Consider the following 17,109-nt stretch of genomic DNA (forward strand, 5'->3'; position numbering starts at 1 on the left):
CGTACTTAATAGTATAGTATGACGTTTTTGTCAAGTTTTGGACCAGAAAAAGGTTTTTCAAAAAAATTGTCAGATTTTGGACGACATAGTGTAGTATGTCGTTATTGCCAAATTTTGGACCAAATTTTTTTTCCAAAAAATTGTCACATTTTGGACGACGTAGTATAGTATGACGTACTACATAGTATAGTATGAGGTTTTGGACAAGTTTTGGACCAAAAAAATGTAATTCCAAAAAATAATCAAATTTTGGACGACACAGTATAGTATGACGTACTACATAGTATAGTATGACGTTTTTGACAAGTTTTGGACCAAAAAAAGGTTTTTCAAAAAAATTGTCCGATTTTGGACGACATAGTATAGTATGTCGTTTTTGTCAAATTTTGGACCAAATTTTTTTTTCCAAAAATGGTCACATTATGGACGACACAGTATAGTGGGACGTACTTAATAGTATAGTATGACGTTTTTGTCAAGTTTTGGACCAGAAAAAGGTTTTTCAGAAAAATTGTCAGATTTTGGACGACATAGTGTAGTATGTCGTTTTTGTCAAATTTTGGACCAAATTTTTTTTTCCAAAAATGGTCACATTATGGACGACACAGTATAGTAGGACGTACTTAATAGTATGGTATGACGTTTTTGTCAAGTTTTGGACCAGAAAAAGGTTTTTCAAAAAAATTGTCAGATTTTGGACGACATAGTGTAGTATGTTGTTTTTGTCAAATTTTGGACCAAATTTTTTTTTCCAAAAATTGTCACATTATGGACGACATAGTATAGTATGACGTACTACATAGTATAGTATGACGTTTTTGACAAGTTTTGGACCAAAAAAAGGTTTTTCAAAAAAATGGTCAGATTTTGGACGACATAGTATAGTATGTCGTTTTTGTCAAATTTTGGACCAAAATTTTTTTTTCCAAAAACGGTCACATTATGGACGACACAGTATAGTAGGACGTACTTAATAGTATAGTATGACGTTTTTGTCAAGTTTTGGACCAGAAAAAGGTTTTTCAAAAAAATTGTCAGATTTTGGACGACATAGTGTAGTATGTCGTTATTGCCAAATTTTGGACCAAATGTTTTTTTCCAAAAATGGTCACATTATGGACGACACAGTATAGTAGGACGTACTTAATAGTATAGTATGACATTTTTGTCAAGTTTTGGACCAGAAAAAGGTTTTTCAAAAAAATTGTCAGATTTTGGACGACATAGTGTAGTATGTCGTTTTTGTCAAATTTTGGACCAAATGTTTTTTTTCCAAAAATGGTCACATTATGGACGACACAGTATAGTAGGACGTACTTAATAGTATAGTATGACGTTTTTGTCAAGTTTTGGACCAGAAAAAGGTTTTTCAAAAAAATTGTCAGATTTTGGACGACATAGTGTAGTATGTCGTTATTGCCAAATTTTGGACCAAATTTTTTTTTCCAAAAATTGTCACATTTTGGACGACATAGTATAGTATGACGTACTACATAGTATAGGATGAGGTTTTGGACAAGTTTTGGAGCAGAAAAAGGTTTTTCAAAAAAATTGTCAGATTTTGAACGACATAGTGTAGTATGTCGTTTTTGTCAAATTTTGGACCAAACTTTTTTTTTCCAAAATTGGTCACAGTATGGACGACATAGTATAGTATGACGTACTACATAGTATAGTATGACGTTTTTGACAAGTTTTGGACCAAAAAAAGGTTTTTCTAAAAATTGGTCAGATTTTGGACGACATAGTATAGTATGTCGTTTTTGTCCAATTTTGGACAAATTTTTTTTTTCCAAAAATGGTCACATTATGGACGACACAGTATAGTAGGACGTACTTAATAGTATAGTATGACGTTTTTGTCAAGTTTTGGACCAGAAAAAGGTTTTTCAAAAAAATTGTCAGATTTTGGACGACATAGTGTAGTATGTCGTTTTTGTCAAATTTTGGACCAAATTTTTTTTTCCAAAAATGGTCACAGTATGGACGACATAGTATAGTATGACGTACTACATAGTATAGTATGACGTTTTTGACAAGTTTTGGACCAAAAAAAGGTTTTTCAAAAAAATGGTCAGATTTTGGACGACATAGTATAGTATGTCGTTTTTGTCAAATTTTGGACAAATTTCTTTTTTTCCAAAAATGGTCACATTATGGACGACACAGTATAGTAGGACGTACTTAATAGTATAGTATGACGTTTTTGTCAAGTTTTGGACCAGAAAAAGGTTTTTCAAAAAAAATTTCAGATTTTGGACGATATAGTGTAGTATGTCGTTATTGCCAAATTTTGGACCAAATTTTTTTTTCAAAAAATTGTCACATTTTGGACGACGTAGTATAGTATGACGTACTACATAGTATAGTATGAGGTTTTGGACAAGTTTTGGACCAAAAAAATGTTATTCCAAAAAATGATCAAATTTTGGACGACATAGTATAGTATGACGTACTACATAGTATAGTGTGACGTTTTTGACAAGTTTTGGACCAAAAAAAGGTTTTTCAAAAAAATTGTCAGATTTTGGACGACATAGTATAGTATGTCGTTTTTGTCAAATTTTGGACCAAATTTTTTTTTCAAAAAATGGTCACATTATGGACGACACAGTATAGTAGGACGTACTTAATAGTATAGTATGACGTTTTTGTCAAGTTTTGGACCAGAAAAAGGTTTTTCAAAAAAATTGTCAGATTTTGGACAACATAGTGTAGTATGTCGTTTTTGTCAAATTTTGGACCAAATGTTTTTTTTCCAAAAATGGTCACATTATGGACGACACAGTATAGTAGGACGTACTTAATAGTATAGTATGACGTTTTTGTCAAGTTTTGGACCAGAAAAAGGTTTTTCAAAAAAATTGTCAGATTTTGGACGACATAGTGTAGTATGTCGTTTTTGTCAAATTTTGGACCAAAAATTTTGGACCAAAATTGGGTCAAACGTTTTTTTAAAATTTTGTCCACATAGTATATTATGACGTTTTTGTCAAATTCTGGACCGAAAAAATAAAAAAAAATAAAAAATGTCCAGCCCTTTCTGCTCTGGGGCTCCACCTGCAGACATTTTATGGTACTGCAACCAGTAGTTTTTTGTAGATGTAGTTCATGAAGTAGATTTTTGTAATTGTGTTGATTTATAAAGTGGAAATGCTCTCTCTCTCTCTCTCTCTCTCTCTCTCTCTCTCTCTCTCTCTGAGTGAGAGCTGCATATTAATTATCCATGTGTATTCTCCGTGATCGTCAGCTGATTGGCTGAAAAAACAACAAAGGCTCTGGAATGTGAGATCGTCACACCCAAACTAGGAGTGATTCACAGCGATAAAACAACCTTAATTCAAACACAAAGTTTATGGTTTTAAGACCCACAATACTGTGATTTGAAGCATGTAGTGGCTTCTTCAAAACTTCAACTTGTGTAATTTTGAAAAAAATGGAAATCTCTAATTTTGAAAAAAAAAAAAAAGTTTTCCTGTTTTTCTCGTTTTGCGCTCGGCCGACTTGTTCCCGCTTGGTCGTGGCGGGTCATACATGCTATATTCAATTTGTAAAAAAAAAAATATATAATAATTCTGGACGACATAGTATAGTATGAGTTTTTTGTCAAATTTTGGACCAAAATTTTTGGGTCAAATTTTGTTTTGCAAATTTTGAACGACAGTATAGTATGATTGTTTTGTCAAGTTTTAGACTAAAAATTTTGTGTCAAATTTTTTTTTCAAATTTTGAACGACATAGTATAGTATGATGGTTTTGTCAAATTTTGGACCAAACATTTTGGGTAAAAATTATTTTTTCAAATTTTGAACGACATAGTATAGTATGATGGTTTTGTCAAATTTTGGACCAAACATTTTGGGTCAAAGTTTTTTTTAAAAATTTTGGCCGACAGTATAGTATGACGTTTTTGTCAAATTTTGGACCAAAAATTTTGGACCAAAATTGGGTCAAATGTTTTTTAAAAATTTGGTCGACATAATATATTATGACGTTTTTGTCAAATTTTGGACCGAAAAAATAAAAAAAAATAAAAAATTTCCAGCCCTTTCTGCTCTGGGGCTCCACCTGCAGACATTTTATGGTACTGCAACCAGTAGTTTTTTGTAGATGTAGTTCATGAAGTAGATATTTGTAATTGTGTTGATTTATAAAGTGGAAATGCTCTCTCTCTCTCTCTCTCTCTCTCTCTCCCTCTCTTTCTCTCCCCCTCTCTCTCTCTCTCTCTCTCTCTCTGAGTGAGAGCTGCATATTAATTATCCATGTGTATTCTCCATGATCGTCAGCTGATTGGCTGAAAAAACAACAAAGGCTCTGGAATGTGAGATCGTCACACCCAAACTTGGAGTGATTCACAGCGATAAAACAACCTTAATTCAAACACAAAGTTTATGGTTTTAAGACCCACAATACTGTGATTTGAAGCATGTAGTGGCTTCTTCAAAACTTCAACTTGTGTAATTTTGAAAAAAAGGGAAATCCCTAATTTTGAAAAAAAACAAACGTTTTTCTCGTGTTGCGCTCGGCCGACTTGTTCCCGCTTGGTCGTGGCGGGTCACAATTACACAAAACTCCACAAAGGGCAGGACTTGGCTGCATTCCATTTACATCCTAAATCAGAAGTCGGAACTGGGAGTGACATCACCCCCGATCTACATTTCCACATTGTTCGGCTTGATTCCTGTGTCAGACGTCTCGCTCATGACTCTTCCAGTGTGGACACTCACGGGCCAATCAGTGGCCGGCAGTCTGTTGACATCATATTTTTGTATTGGCTCCGCTTGCTTGGAACCTTGCCAGAGCAGGTATCAGGTACTATTCCGAATGGAAAAGCAAAAAAAATAAAAAGTAGTACAATTGAGCCAAGTCAAGTTGTGCTATAACTGTATAGTGGAAAAGCACCATGTGTACAACCAAGTTTCTGAGTTCAGGGGAACACCCAATAACCTCAGAAATGACGACTACAATTGGAGCACACCATGAGACATGGACAAATTAAAACACAATTATTCTTAGTTTGTGAGATAATTCCTACACACTGTAGGGCCCACGGTTGGTGTAGTGGTTAGCGCTCTTGCCTTTGCAGCAAGAAGACCCGGGTTCCTGGGTTTTAGCCCCATTTGGAACAACTGAACAAGGGCCTTTCTGCAAGGAGTTTGCATGTTCTCCCCGTGTGTGCATTGGTTTTCTCCGGGTTCTCCGGCTTCCTCCCACAGTCCAAAAACATGCGATATGGGGATTAGGTGAATTGGTCACTCTAAATTGACCGTAGGTGTGAGAGTGTGAGTGAATGGTTGTTTGTCTCTATATGTGGCCCTGTGATGGACTGGTGAACTGCACAACACCCCCAATCGCCCAATGTCAGCTGAGATAGGCACAGCGACCCTCCGGTGGAGGATAACGTGGTAGATAATGGATGGATGGATGGATGGAAGCGGTCATGATGCACAAAGGGAAGATTCGGGAAAAGATGGCACATTTTCAAAACATGTCTTGTTTATTTTCTAAAGCACACATCCAGTATCTAGATGAATGGGTAAAAGAATTCCAATACAGTGAATAATAGAACAACTATCAGCAGGCATGGCTAATGAACCTTCCACTGTCCTGAGGCCAGAGGACAACAAGAGCAACAATTCAGTCAAGGACAACAGGGAGTGCGAGGGGAAGGTTTTTGTTTGTTTTTCTTTACATACATATGTATAAAAGGAATGTAACAAAGCGTTCCTAAACTTTAAAAAAAAAGAAGCAACACTCAAATGATAATGTATACACAGGCATCTTAAAAAAAATAATGGAATGAAGCTTAAACAGAGGACAAAAATAAAAACATCCACATGTCAATAATGAACAGGCCAAAATAATCCCCTCAGCCAAGAGCTAGAGGAAAAGAGCAGCAACTTTTATGTCATCAATACTTCGAAAATAGGTATCTTACATCATTTTTTTTATTTTCTCAGTGTCTTTATACAGAGTATATTCATATAGTTTCCGCCGACTATTTTCAAATTCTCACCACATAGTAACAAGTGCTTTGAGTAAAACATTTTTAAAGAAAAAAAAAAGAGTCATGCACCTTTGAATAGTTTTGTTGGCTTATAAAAAAAATGGAAATGTTCAAGGCGACAAAAAACAAAAACAAAAAAATACGTTATCCAATGTCTTTGTTCCGTGTCATTTCCAGTTGCACTTCCTTACACTGTCTGACTGAGCAGATCATGCCTACGTAAGCTTTACACTGTGGAGAAAGCAACACAAAACTGAACAGGGCAGGCAAGCATCTCAACATAAAGGCTCCTTAACTCGAGTCCACAGAGGAAAAGGCAGGCATTCTCCGCTCAATTAGAAAAAAAACCCATGAGTATAAAAAATGGTCTCGCGCAGAGTCAGCGTGTTGCTGTAGTTGTGGTCGTTGTGTCGACAGGTGATGCTTTCTGAAAGTCAAATTGAGCAGGTCCTTGGAGAAGATTGTTGCCTTCAACCCCAAAAAACATCTGTCGTTGGCTTCTTTTAGGCCATATTTCACTGGGTTATGATATCCAATATCCAATCTTTTGCCCTGGTTTTGTCCTTCCCTCGTGGGACTGGCTGCTGGGGTTGTTCATCTTGCACCACTGTGGAGGGGAGAGGAGTAGAGTAACAGGCAGGGCTGGTCTGAGGCTGACAAGAGAACGAGCCTCCACTGTTACTGCACAACTGGCAACCGATCCTGAGATTGCAGGAGTCTGATACAAAAACACACCACAAAAGGCACTTTATAAAACGACAGTGCTTCTGTTCTAAGGAAATTCAAGTCGACAGAGTGAACAAGAAAGAGTCGAGAGAGCATCTTTCCAAAAAAACATTCTCTTCAGTGTAAGACTAAAGCAGGAGATGATTTTGTTTTAACAATCGATCAAAGCACACATTCACTACTTGTGTCTCGCCTTGATTTGTCCCCCAGCGAGCTGAGAGAACAAAAAAGAAAAAGAAAGAAACAAAAAAACATCACACTACAAACTTGCCACTAAAAAGTATAGAGCCAGAATACAGTTGCGTTGCAGCGGAATTTGTGTTTTTTCAGGCCTGGTTGTTGTGAGGAAACTGACTCAGCCCATGTAAGGGTTCTTTCCTCACACGTCTACCAGTAGAGCCTGTGTCATGTCATCTTGGCCGGTGGTTTCATGAGGAGTATCCATCCACCTGACCCTGCCTCTCCCGACCCCCCGAGTCCCGCCCAGACCCCCAGCTCCGTTCTCAGTCATCGTCCCCTCCTCCGTAGAGGTCGGCCAACTTCTTGAAGCGGGGGCCCCAGTCGTTGAGGAAGTCGTAATCCTGGTCCCCCGAGCTGTTGGAGTTGAGCGAGCTGACGGAGCCGGCGGTTGAACCGCTGCCCTCGTAGTCAAACACCAGCAGGGAGTCGTAGGGAGGAGCCGTGGGATCGTTGTCTGCTGCCCTCAGACCCTGAGGACACAAAGACGAGACGTTGTTTTCAATCAAAACTGCCATCTGCATCTGTGGCCAGGTTAACAACAGACCACATCTCAATCTTGTTTAAAGTTGAGTCACCTCCCACTTCCAAGAGGTGAAAATGCCTCTGATCCAACCAATCAGACCAATGAGCCAAGTGATGTATGCAGAGCTACAGAAAATGTGTCAACAAATGCGCTTGTTGAAGTTTTCTGGGAGCGATGGCCATGTAGCAATGGCGTCTTGCCCAGGGGATGGATATATACCAAATCTGCTAAATGTTGCTTCTCTGTTCTTATTATGTTAAGCCCGTCTCTAGCACAAATTGTGATTGTTTCCTCTTTTCTGAAAGTTGGCCAAAACGCCATCCTCTGAATCAACCTCTGGCAGATTCAGCTGGGTTCACCCAGGCTATTCTAACAGTGCTAAAATATATGCCATATAACCAGTCAGGTAGACTGGGCATGCATGTGCCAGTGGAAACAGGAAGTGGATTCAGTCCTCTGCAGGTGTTCGCTTAGTTTCAGAAAATACAACTAACAAGGAAAACAAAAATCAAGAGCAAAGACAAATTCTAACGTAAGCTTTCATTTACAGCTGATTGTTGAGTTGTGGCTTAACAACCAGTCAGGAAGCAAATACGGGTAAATGTGTCATTATTTCCACTCAAATGCAGCACCTGGAGTTTTCCCTTTAAAACTGAGGGTATTTTCAATCTTTTTTTTTTCAATCAACTAATCGTTTGGTCCAGAAAATGTCATGACCAGTGTTTCCCAAACTGGGAAATGATGATGTTGCCAAATGTCTTGTTTTGTCCACAAACCAAAATGGTTTATTTTTAATGATTGCTTTGTTATATGGAGCAAAGAAACCAGCAAATATTCATATTTAAAAAAGCTGAAACATCTCAAAATTGTTTTGATTATTAAAAAAAAGCAAAAAAAAAAAAAATTCAAACCGATTAAAAAATGAGTTGATGAATAATTTATTAATCGATTACAGCCCTAAAGACATCTATTTTTAGACGCAGTCTATTGGTTGGACTTGTACACTGTGACCCTTCAGGAGGTGGGTGTGGTCAAACTGGAATGTAGGCCAATCATTGTGGTTCAACAATAATGTAAAGGCTGTGATCAATTTTCACTTACGAACAGGATCAGATGTGCCAGACTGTAAAAACTGCAATAAAGTGTTATAATCTGACTCACCCACCTATTACAGTTTTACTGTCCCACACGGTCTCGATGGTGTTTCAGAGCCAGACATTGAGCTGTAAATCTAAGGCCAAATGTATCGTATTTCAGGCAGTGGCCGTCCTGACAGGAATACTATTCTGGAGAAACAAGTAAAACCCCTGCACGTCTCACTTCAGATCTTTGAAGCAAAAATCAATTCTGGTGTGTGACGTTCCAAAAAAAAAACAAAAAAAAAACAGCCAGTCAGCCATTAGCACTGATAAACTCAACTCAACGACGTGACGTTGACACTTTCCGCCACTCTCCCACTTACATCATTAATGAAGTCTCCTATGTCTCCTGGGTGAGGCAGACTGGGTCTGACAGGATACTGCGACTCCGTGATCACAGGCCTCTCGTCCACCCTGCGTACTCCTGCCGGCTTATTGATAATATGGTCCAGAGACTCGGGCTGCTGCAGCTGACTCAGGTCGTAGTCCTGGATGATGGTCATAAGCAGAGAGCAGAGTCTGTTTGATTCATCATCATCATAATCATCATCATCATCATTTTATTTCAAATCAAAGTTTTCAAACCCATTTTTCCTGCATAAGATTGGGCTGATTTGCACCACATTTTGTTTGTGATCAATCTCAGTTTCCACCATTGTGGGTCACTTTTAAACTGAAACTAAAACCAGTTGTAGGAGACAGGAATCCATTTTTAGCGTTTTTTCTATTTGTAATAAGGTGAAGGTGTATTCTTTGGTGTTGTTTGTTTTGATTATGATATTGTTTATTTTATGTTGTCATACGGAGTAGGGACATAGCAGGTCACGTGCACCGAGGCGTATATTAACGTAATTTGTACACCTGTTCATGTCCTTTGGTTTGTGTCAGAGAGAGAGGGGGGGTGAGCTGGGTCACCGTATTTTTTGTTGACCACTATTTTCTGAGATTACTTTAATTATAAGTTGTGCACCCTTTTTCATGAGTTGATTATCTTTTTCGTTAATAAATGTTCAACTTAATTGATGGATCTCAGTGGATTATTTGAATAAGCGCGTCCGACAATCAGGCCCATCCTCAGTCCCTCAGCTACTCGTTTAGGTTTTTACGGAAGTCGCTACACCAGTGTATATCTAGTGATGCTATTTGTTGATCCATATTCACATTTTAGGATAGTATTGACATTGAACATGTGAAACCTCTTTGGTCAAACTTTCAAATTTCAACATTGCAATTAGCTTTCTAAAGCTGTGTTTCCATCATGGTACAGTTCAGCGTCAGACGGTACAGTTTGGAACAGTAAAGCCCTCGAGAATAGCACCTTTACTTGGTTACAGGTGTGTGTGCTGTGCCTGATGGCTGTGTCCACGAGATACACAACAACACAACGGACAGAGCAGCTTGTTTTATTCCTGCTTGGTTTGTATTGAAGAGTGGAATGGATGGTATTGGTTATTTTGCTACGATTCCAAATGGAAACAACAATTTTACTGTAAATGATTTGTATTTATACAGCACTTTTGTAGTCTTGATGACCACTAAAAGCTGGTTAACATTACACTTTTGCCATTCACTCACATTTTCATACTGCACATCTATGTGCAGCACATTTTCTATCACCCATCATTTATACCCATTCACATGCTGCCGTCAGGAGCAAAGTGGGCGTTACCCAAGGACACATAGGCACAAGGCATGTAGACGAGTGGAGCTGAGAATCAAACCCACAACCTTCAAGTTGAAAGACAACATGCTTTACCACCAGGTGTTCATCACTGGTTCACTTTTTTGTCATCCTCTTGTCTTCTTCCCCGTTCATAAACACTAGAGCTGCTGGTTTTTATCGACTCCATGGAACACAAATATAACCCAAACCCAGACTGTGAAAAACTCTTTAAATGTCCTATAGTTTGACTCAAAATGTGTCCTCACAACCCGCTACAGACGCAAACACACGCATGAACAGATATTTACACACAAATTGTCCTTGTTCTTGCTGTTTATATTTATTGCTGATTTCCCATTAGTCTTAACTAAATGGAACATAAAAGTAAAAATGAGCACTGTTGTAAATAAAATCGGTTGTAAATTACCATGAAAACTGTTTTTTTTGCAGACAGCTTGCAGATGAATAATAAATGCACATACTAAATCCTCAAACAGGTGCTTAGGAGTGAAAATATGCTTATGTGTACCACTGCACACGCTTTTTTTTTTTTATGTGGGTGTGTTTGTGTGAGAGAGATACTTGGTGTGTAGGTGTTTGAAAACAGCACAAATGCCATGAAGAATAATTGTTTTCTGAATTATTCAATTATGTTCATTTATGTAGAAAACAACAATAGCTGGCAGGAGCTGCATATATCCACGTAAATGAAAACGTCTTGTTTCATTGATTTCTCTTTCCAAATGTTTCCTTATCTACTGTCTTATTTCGTGATGTAACAATAATAGTTCATCTGCAGATACTCTGATAATAATTTTATTATTACAATGTAAATTGCTACAATGTAAATTACCTGGTCCTCCTCTCCTCCTCCCTCCTCGTCGTATTTGAGGATGTTGTCCCTGACGTCGTCCTCGGGGTCGATCAACAGCGGCTTCGCCTGACGCTCCTTCTCTCTGCGCTTCATCCACACCACGAACAGCAGAACCATGGCTGTGAGGTAAAGAAACAAAAGTGCAGCGGTCATAAATAAAGCGCAACACTGCCAGTCTGGTCACTTTTTCACCTCTTTCTTTACAGAGCTCAACCCTATACAGTTTCATAGTACATGTTTTTACGATATAACCGTAAATGTCCATCCATCCATAGTTTTTTCTGTCTCGATCTTACAGCCGGTGCCTGGCTATGGTGTATGTGTGTGTTGTGCCGTAAAGCACAGGGTGTTTCTTGTGAGACACAGAGACTTCGCAGTCTGATGATGATTCTGAGGACACAGGGTTGTACTTTGCAGTGTGAGTTCAACAGAGTCTGATGGCTCTGACAGCGTTTTTGCATTACTTGCATGTGCACAATACCATAGCCCGTGATATCCGAAAAGAATGTACAATGTCAAATGATGCAATATTGTTGTTGTGTCCATAATATGGAGACAACAGCAATTATTGCATCATTTGACATTGTATGTCTTGACCAATAAGAAATCACTATCTACTGTATGTGCAACGCAAACAATAACGCCAGACGGCACGAGATCGAACACACTGCTGTGATAATGAGAAACACGGCGGGAACTCATACCTGAAAAGTTACGCATTACACCTTTAAGTTTCTTTGTTGGACTCACTGAGCAGTATGATGATGCAGATGAGTATAGCGATGATGGCCCCGGTGCCGAGACCAGCGGCTGCCACAGCCCCAGTGGCGCTGCAGTCTCCGTTATCATCACAGGGACAAACCTTGACTCTGATCAGAGAGCGGTTGGACAGAGGAGGGTTCCCGGAGTCGGACACAATGATGGGGAACTCGTACACAGCTGACTCCAGGTACGGAATCCTGAGCCTGAGCTGAGCATAGTCACCTGGTGTGTGGGAGTGGAAAGTGGAAAAAAAACACAAAACAATAAGAGATGGAGGGGAGTGAGTGAGTGGGAGGGAGGGAAAAAAGACAAAGAGGAAAAAGAGAAAATAAGATGAGAAAATGTAGTTTGGAGACAGAACATTTTGTTTACTGCAGGTTATCATGTCATCCAGAGTAAGCGACGGATCAAATTACAGCTGCGTCCAAACAATCGTTCTGATTTGCACATACGCAAGGAAGGAGAATACAAATGTGAAAATAAAATAACATGAGCGTCTATAACCTTCAACATCTATCACTCAGTTCAACCTAAGACAAGAGTCTCAGTGGGAGAAGAAGCATCAGGTATGTGATCAGATTTGTCCTCAAGACGACTGCTGTGATACATCCATCTGGGTGGATTAGGTGACAGATCGGCTGCTCGGGGGACAGAGAGATGAATGGATCTCATTTGTCACAGACGCTGGATTGTGTGTCAGCACTGGATACCTCTGTGAGCTTTATATGACATTTTGTTTAAGTCCCCGGCCCATCAACTGATGCTGTTTTCCATCCTGTGTGTTGGGAACATGGGCTAATTCAGCAGCGTATGCAGAGTAGCATATTATATTCATCAGCCACTTTATGATATATTAATTTTTGGCACTAATTCACAGGTCCACAATTATCAAAGTAGACATACCAGGAATCTTCATCTTCCAATAGGTAAAACATATCAAAGTGCACAGGGAGAAAACAAGGGCCAGTACTTATTTTGTGGACTCAAAATGTGAATTGGAAAGATTCTCTGGTGTCTACAAAAGAAAAACTCTGGTTTCTGGTAAATCTTTTGATTCTGTACAATATTGATTACTGATTATTATTTAATTTATACATACAGTATATGTTTGTTCCTCAGCTTCCTCGGCTCCACTCCGATCACATACCCTGCTTTATACAGTAAAACAGTACTTTTTCCTCCAAGTTTCCCTTCAAGAGGAAGCTTGTGTACCACTGGTAGTACATGTACAACAGTTTGTGAACCATGGTCTTAGAGTGTCTATTATTATTAGCTTCTACCACAAACACACTCATACTTTTACTTCAACTCATGTATCTTGCATCTATGTGTGCGAAATAGTAAAACGTTATAAAATGAAAATAGTAAAGTGGCAGAGGAGGCATAGTTCTCTGCAGCACAAGGTCTGCGTCAAGGTTTGATGCGCTGTGTGTTCAGAGACTGTATCACTTGGTTTTTACAAGTGGTTATTTGAGTTACTGTTGATTTTTCTGTCATTTCAAAACAGTCTGGACATTCTCCTCTGACCTCTGTCATCAACAAGACATTTTCTTCTCAAGAACTGACACTCACTGGATATTTTTTTTTCTTTCAGACCAATCTTTGCAAATTTACGGAGCCCCCGAAGTGACATGAGAAAAAAAAAAAAAAAAGTTGAAATCTCGAGTTTTCAAGAGTCGAGTTTCCCAAAAAAATCTGAAAAAAAAAAATGTTGAAAACAAAATGTTGAAAACATTTTTATTTTTTTTTTGAGTTTCCCAAAAAAAAGAAAAAAAAAAGATTTTTTTTTCATTTATTTGGGAAACTCAAAAAAGAGTCGAGATCTCGAGTTTCCCAAAAAAATATGAAAAAAAAACAAAAAAACATTTTTTTTCATTTTTTTTGGGAAACAAAAAAAAAAGTTTTCACAATTTTTTTTTTCAGATTTTTTGGGAAACTCAAAAAAAAAAAGTTTTCACAATTTTCTTTTTCAGATTTTTTGGGGAAACTCGAGATCTCGACTTTGAAATTCGAGATCTCGAGTTTCCCCAAAAAATCTGAAAAAAAAATAATTTTGAAAACATTTTTTTTTGAGTTTCCCAAAAAATTGAATTTTGTCTTTCATTTTTTTTGGAGTTTCCCAAAAAAAAGAAAAAAAAACTGCGTACAAACTGGACCTGTCTGGCACCAGTAAACACTTAAATCAAGGTCACTTAACTCGACTTTCATCCTCATTTTGAATTACTGCAGCTTGTCTTGACTAATGCTGTGTTACATTTTTTTGTCGGAATTCCCAACTGGTACACAGCACTGTTTCATGTTTAACCATAGGTATGTTGCTACAGTGTGAGTGAATGGTTGTTTGTCTCTATACGTTGCACTGCGACGGACTGGCGAACTGTCCAGGGTGAACTCCGCCTATAGCCCTATGTCAGCGGAGATAAGCACACACAGCTCCCCCCGCGAACCTCTGGTGGAGGATAAAGCGCTAGATAATGGATGGACGGATGGTATGTTATGCTGTTTGTGTAAGCAAATTATAGCATGTCGTGGGTAGTTATCGACTGCTAACAATGGCTAGACCGAGATAAGTTTGTATTCATGTTCGTTTTCCGACTTCTGTTATTATTATAATAAACTTTATGTATCCAGGAATAAAAACTAATTGAGACTATCTAAAATCTTGTAAAAATCTGTCCTGGCAATGACAGACAGCACACAGTATAGGCTAGGGCACAGATAAAACCACTCAAGCATACAGCATAAAATGAAAAATGTATAATAAATATAATATTATAAAAAATACATAAACCACTTGAAATATAGTACAATAGTATATAGTACATAGTATAGAGTACGATAGAAATCACAGAATTAATAAATTATTCAATAAAACCAATAAAGTGCAATATGGCAAAACATAATGTTTCTGGCTCCAATTAATTTAGAAATATTCTATAAAGTACACCAGACTTATTTTATCTTCAGATAATCCTGTAGTTAATTCCAGGAAGAAGGAGTGGCATATTTTCAAAATGACCTTTTTCCTAATTCTCAACCTGAATGCGCATGGTAAACGGGGAGACATCACAATTCTGAATTCCGATGTATACAGAATGCAGTATACGCGGTATACCGAACAAGTGTACCTAATAAACTGATCATATAAATCCAACGATACAGAACATCATTCAATTACCGCTCAGCCTAGAAATGGTCCAGTTGCGGCGAACGCTGGCAGGAAAAGTCGGCAGCTCGAAGACAAAGGGCCCCACGTTGGGATCGGCATCAGCGTCCGACGCTGTGATGTTGATCCTGGAGTGCGGGTGAGCACGCTCGCACACTTGGGCCTCCCGGGGAACCAGCACCGGAGCGTTGTCGTTAACATCGATTAGGTAGATCTGGAGGGTTCCTGTCCCACTAGCTTGAGGGGAACCTGTGACGGTGGGTAGTGAGAGGAAAAACGGAAAGGAAGGAAGGCAAAAAAGGAGGAAATGGTGAGATAATATTAACAATTGACAGAAGGAGTGAACAAGTATGAGGCAGGAGGGTAAAAATGAGCTGAGCGATGGCTACAGCAGACGCTCGTTTCATCTCAGTGACATTTAACCAGAGAAAACGAGGCGGCCAAGCTCAAAAACAACTGGGAAGAAAAATATGTTGTGTACGGAGGGACCTGAATGTGTGAGGACAGTGAACATTTGTGGTGGAGAGCCCTAACAAGACAGCTAGAAGAAATGAAAGGACACATCAATGTTTCAGTCGTGGCATCTTACAGAAAAACTTGCACCGAAGGCGACAACGCTCACATAAAGTTTGCAGTTATCTGCACTCTCACTGCACCCACACTAACAGCCAACACAACATATTCAGGTTTTTATTTTATTTTATTTATTTTAACCAAATCAGGTTAGAGGACACATTGTGTGATGTTTTATGCACCGTTGACGGCAGAAGCTCTAATGTGCTTTGATTACAGCACACGCTGTTAGTGAACTGCACTTTAGTTGACGGACAAATGTTCTTTTTTTCTTGCCACTGCTTCTGTTGATGCTGTTCAACGCGGCACTGGGAATAAGCGCCTCCCCAAGCCCCCCCCCCCCCCCCAAACAAGCAAAAAGCAAAGTGAACTTGTCTCAACTCAGCACAACATTAAAGCAGTGAAAACATTTGTAATGAGGCTCAACTCAAGTGTGAGGTTAAATATTTAACTTCTGCACTGGGAAAAAACCACAGTGAGAGAATGTTGATGCATTTTATTTTTTCATCATCATGTCCTCAAAACATATTTTCTCATTCAGCTTGTTAGTCCTCGACAACTGTTTGGTTTATTTGGTGTGTGAGGCAGTCGCTGCTGTTCTCTCGGCGGTGTGAAAATGACAGAACTAGACCGGCATGTCATGCTTTTCCATGCAGCAATATTTGGATCAAAATGTGTCTGTTGCAGAGCTGCATTTGATTTCAGGGTCCAGGCGACTGTCAGTGAAGTGTGATGAAACCACACGCCAACAGTCCCAATGAAGCAGATTAGCTGGGTTTTTTGAGCACTTTAAAACTCTTATGATCAATAATAGAGAGGGATGTTTTCTTCATCTCTGATTGTTGTTTATTTAGACATTAATATGTAATATCGCAGAGAAGTACAGTGTGTGTCGTCTTCACATCATTAAAGTGTTGGCACCGTATGTAAGACGCATAAATGATAAGCTCGGTTTTTGAAGTTGTTTGTTTTCTCTGGGATGTGGTTCAAGTGACTGAAATAAACATATGCATAACGTTACAATAATGAAAAGGCTCCATGAGTATTTTAATGAAACAGCATGTAAGTGAAGTGAGAGTTTTAATTAATTGGATTTTTGGTAACATTTATGAAAAAAAAAACTGGAGACATTGCTTGAATAAAATCAGTGGATGTAATTAAACAATCACTGCAACCATGCACCATAAATACAATATGGTGCATATAGCAGAGATTAATCTATTTAGCTCCCAACTGCTTTTATTGTTTTATTATTAACTCAATTCTGACTTCTCCCATGTGACACTAATCATATGACCCATGACATTGTAAACAGGAAAAAAAGTGTTGGGATTCAGGCCTCATTCATGTGGAAACAAGCCTGCATTAGCAATGCATTAATTAATGCCCAGTTCAGATATGTTGCCTTTATCTAATTGTTTTTGGAGGACCTGCTG

The 17,109-nt window shown here is 38.5% G+C and overlaps 1 protein-coding gene across 1 annotated transcript in view; it reads right to left on the reverse strand.

Moving 5' to 3' along the window:
- Window positions 1–7,236: 7,236 nt before the first annotated feature.
- cdh4 (cadherin 4, type 1, R-cadherin (retinal)) overlaps window positions 7,237–17,109 on the reverse strand; it is a gene marked incomplete at both ends in the record, with an annotated part of 306,806 nt that continues 296,933 nt past the window's right edge. Inside the window, 5 exons of the mRNA XM_083888036.1 lie at window positions 7,237–7,443; window positions 8,959–9,123; window positions 11,152–11,291; window positions 11,923–12,156; window positions 15,113–15,349. Of these exons, the coding sequence (XP_083744162.1) occupies window positions 7,237–7,443; window positions 8,959–9,123; window positions 11,152–11,291; window positions 11,923–12,156; window positions 15,113–15,349 (983 nt within the window). The remainder of the gene's footprint in view (window positions 7,444–8,958; window positions 9,124–11,151; window positions 11,292–11,922; window positions 12,157–15,112; window positions 15,350–17,109) is intronic.

The sequence above is a fragment of the Microchirus variegatus genome (assembly GCF_963457635.1).
Source record: "Microchirus variegatus genome assembly, chromosome: 4".
Classification (NCBI taxonomy): domain Eukaryota; kingdom Metazoa; phylum Chordata; class Actinopteri; order Pleuronectiformes; family Soleidae; genus Microchirus; species Microchirus variegatus.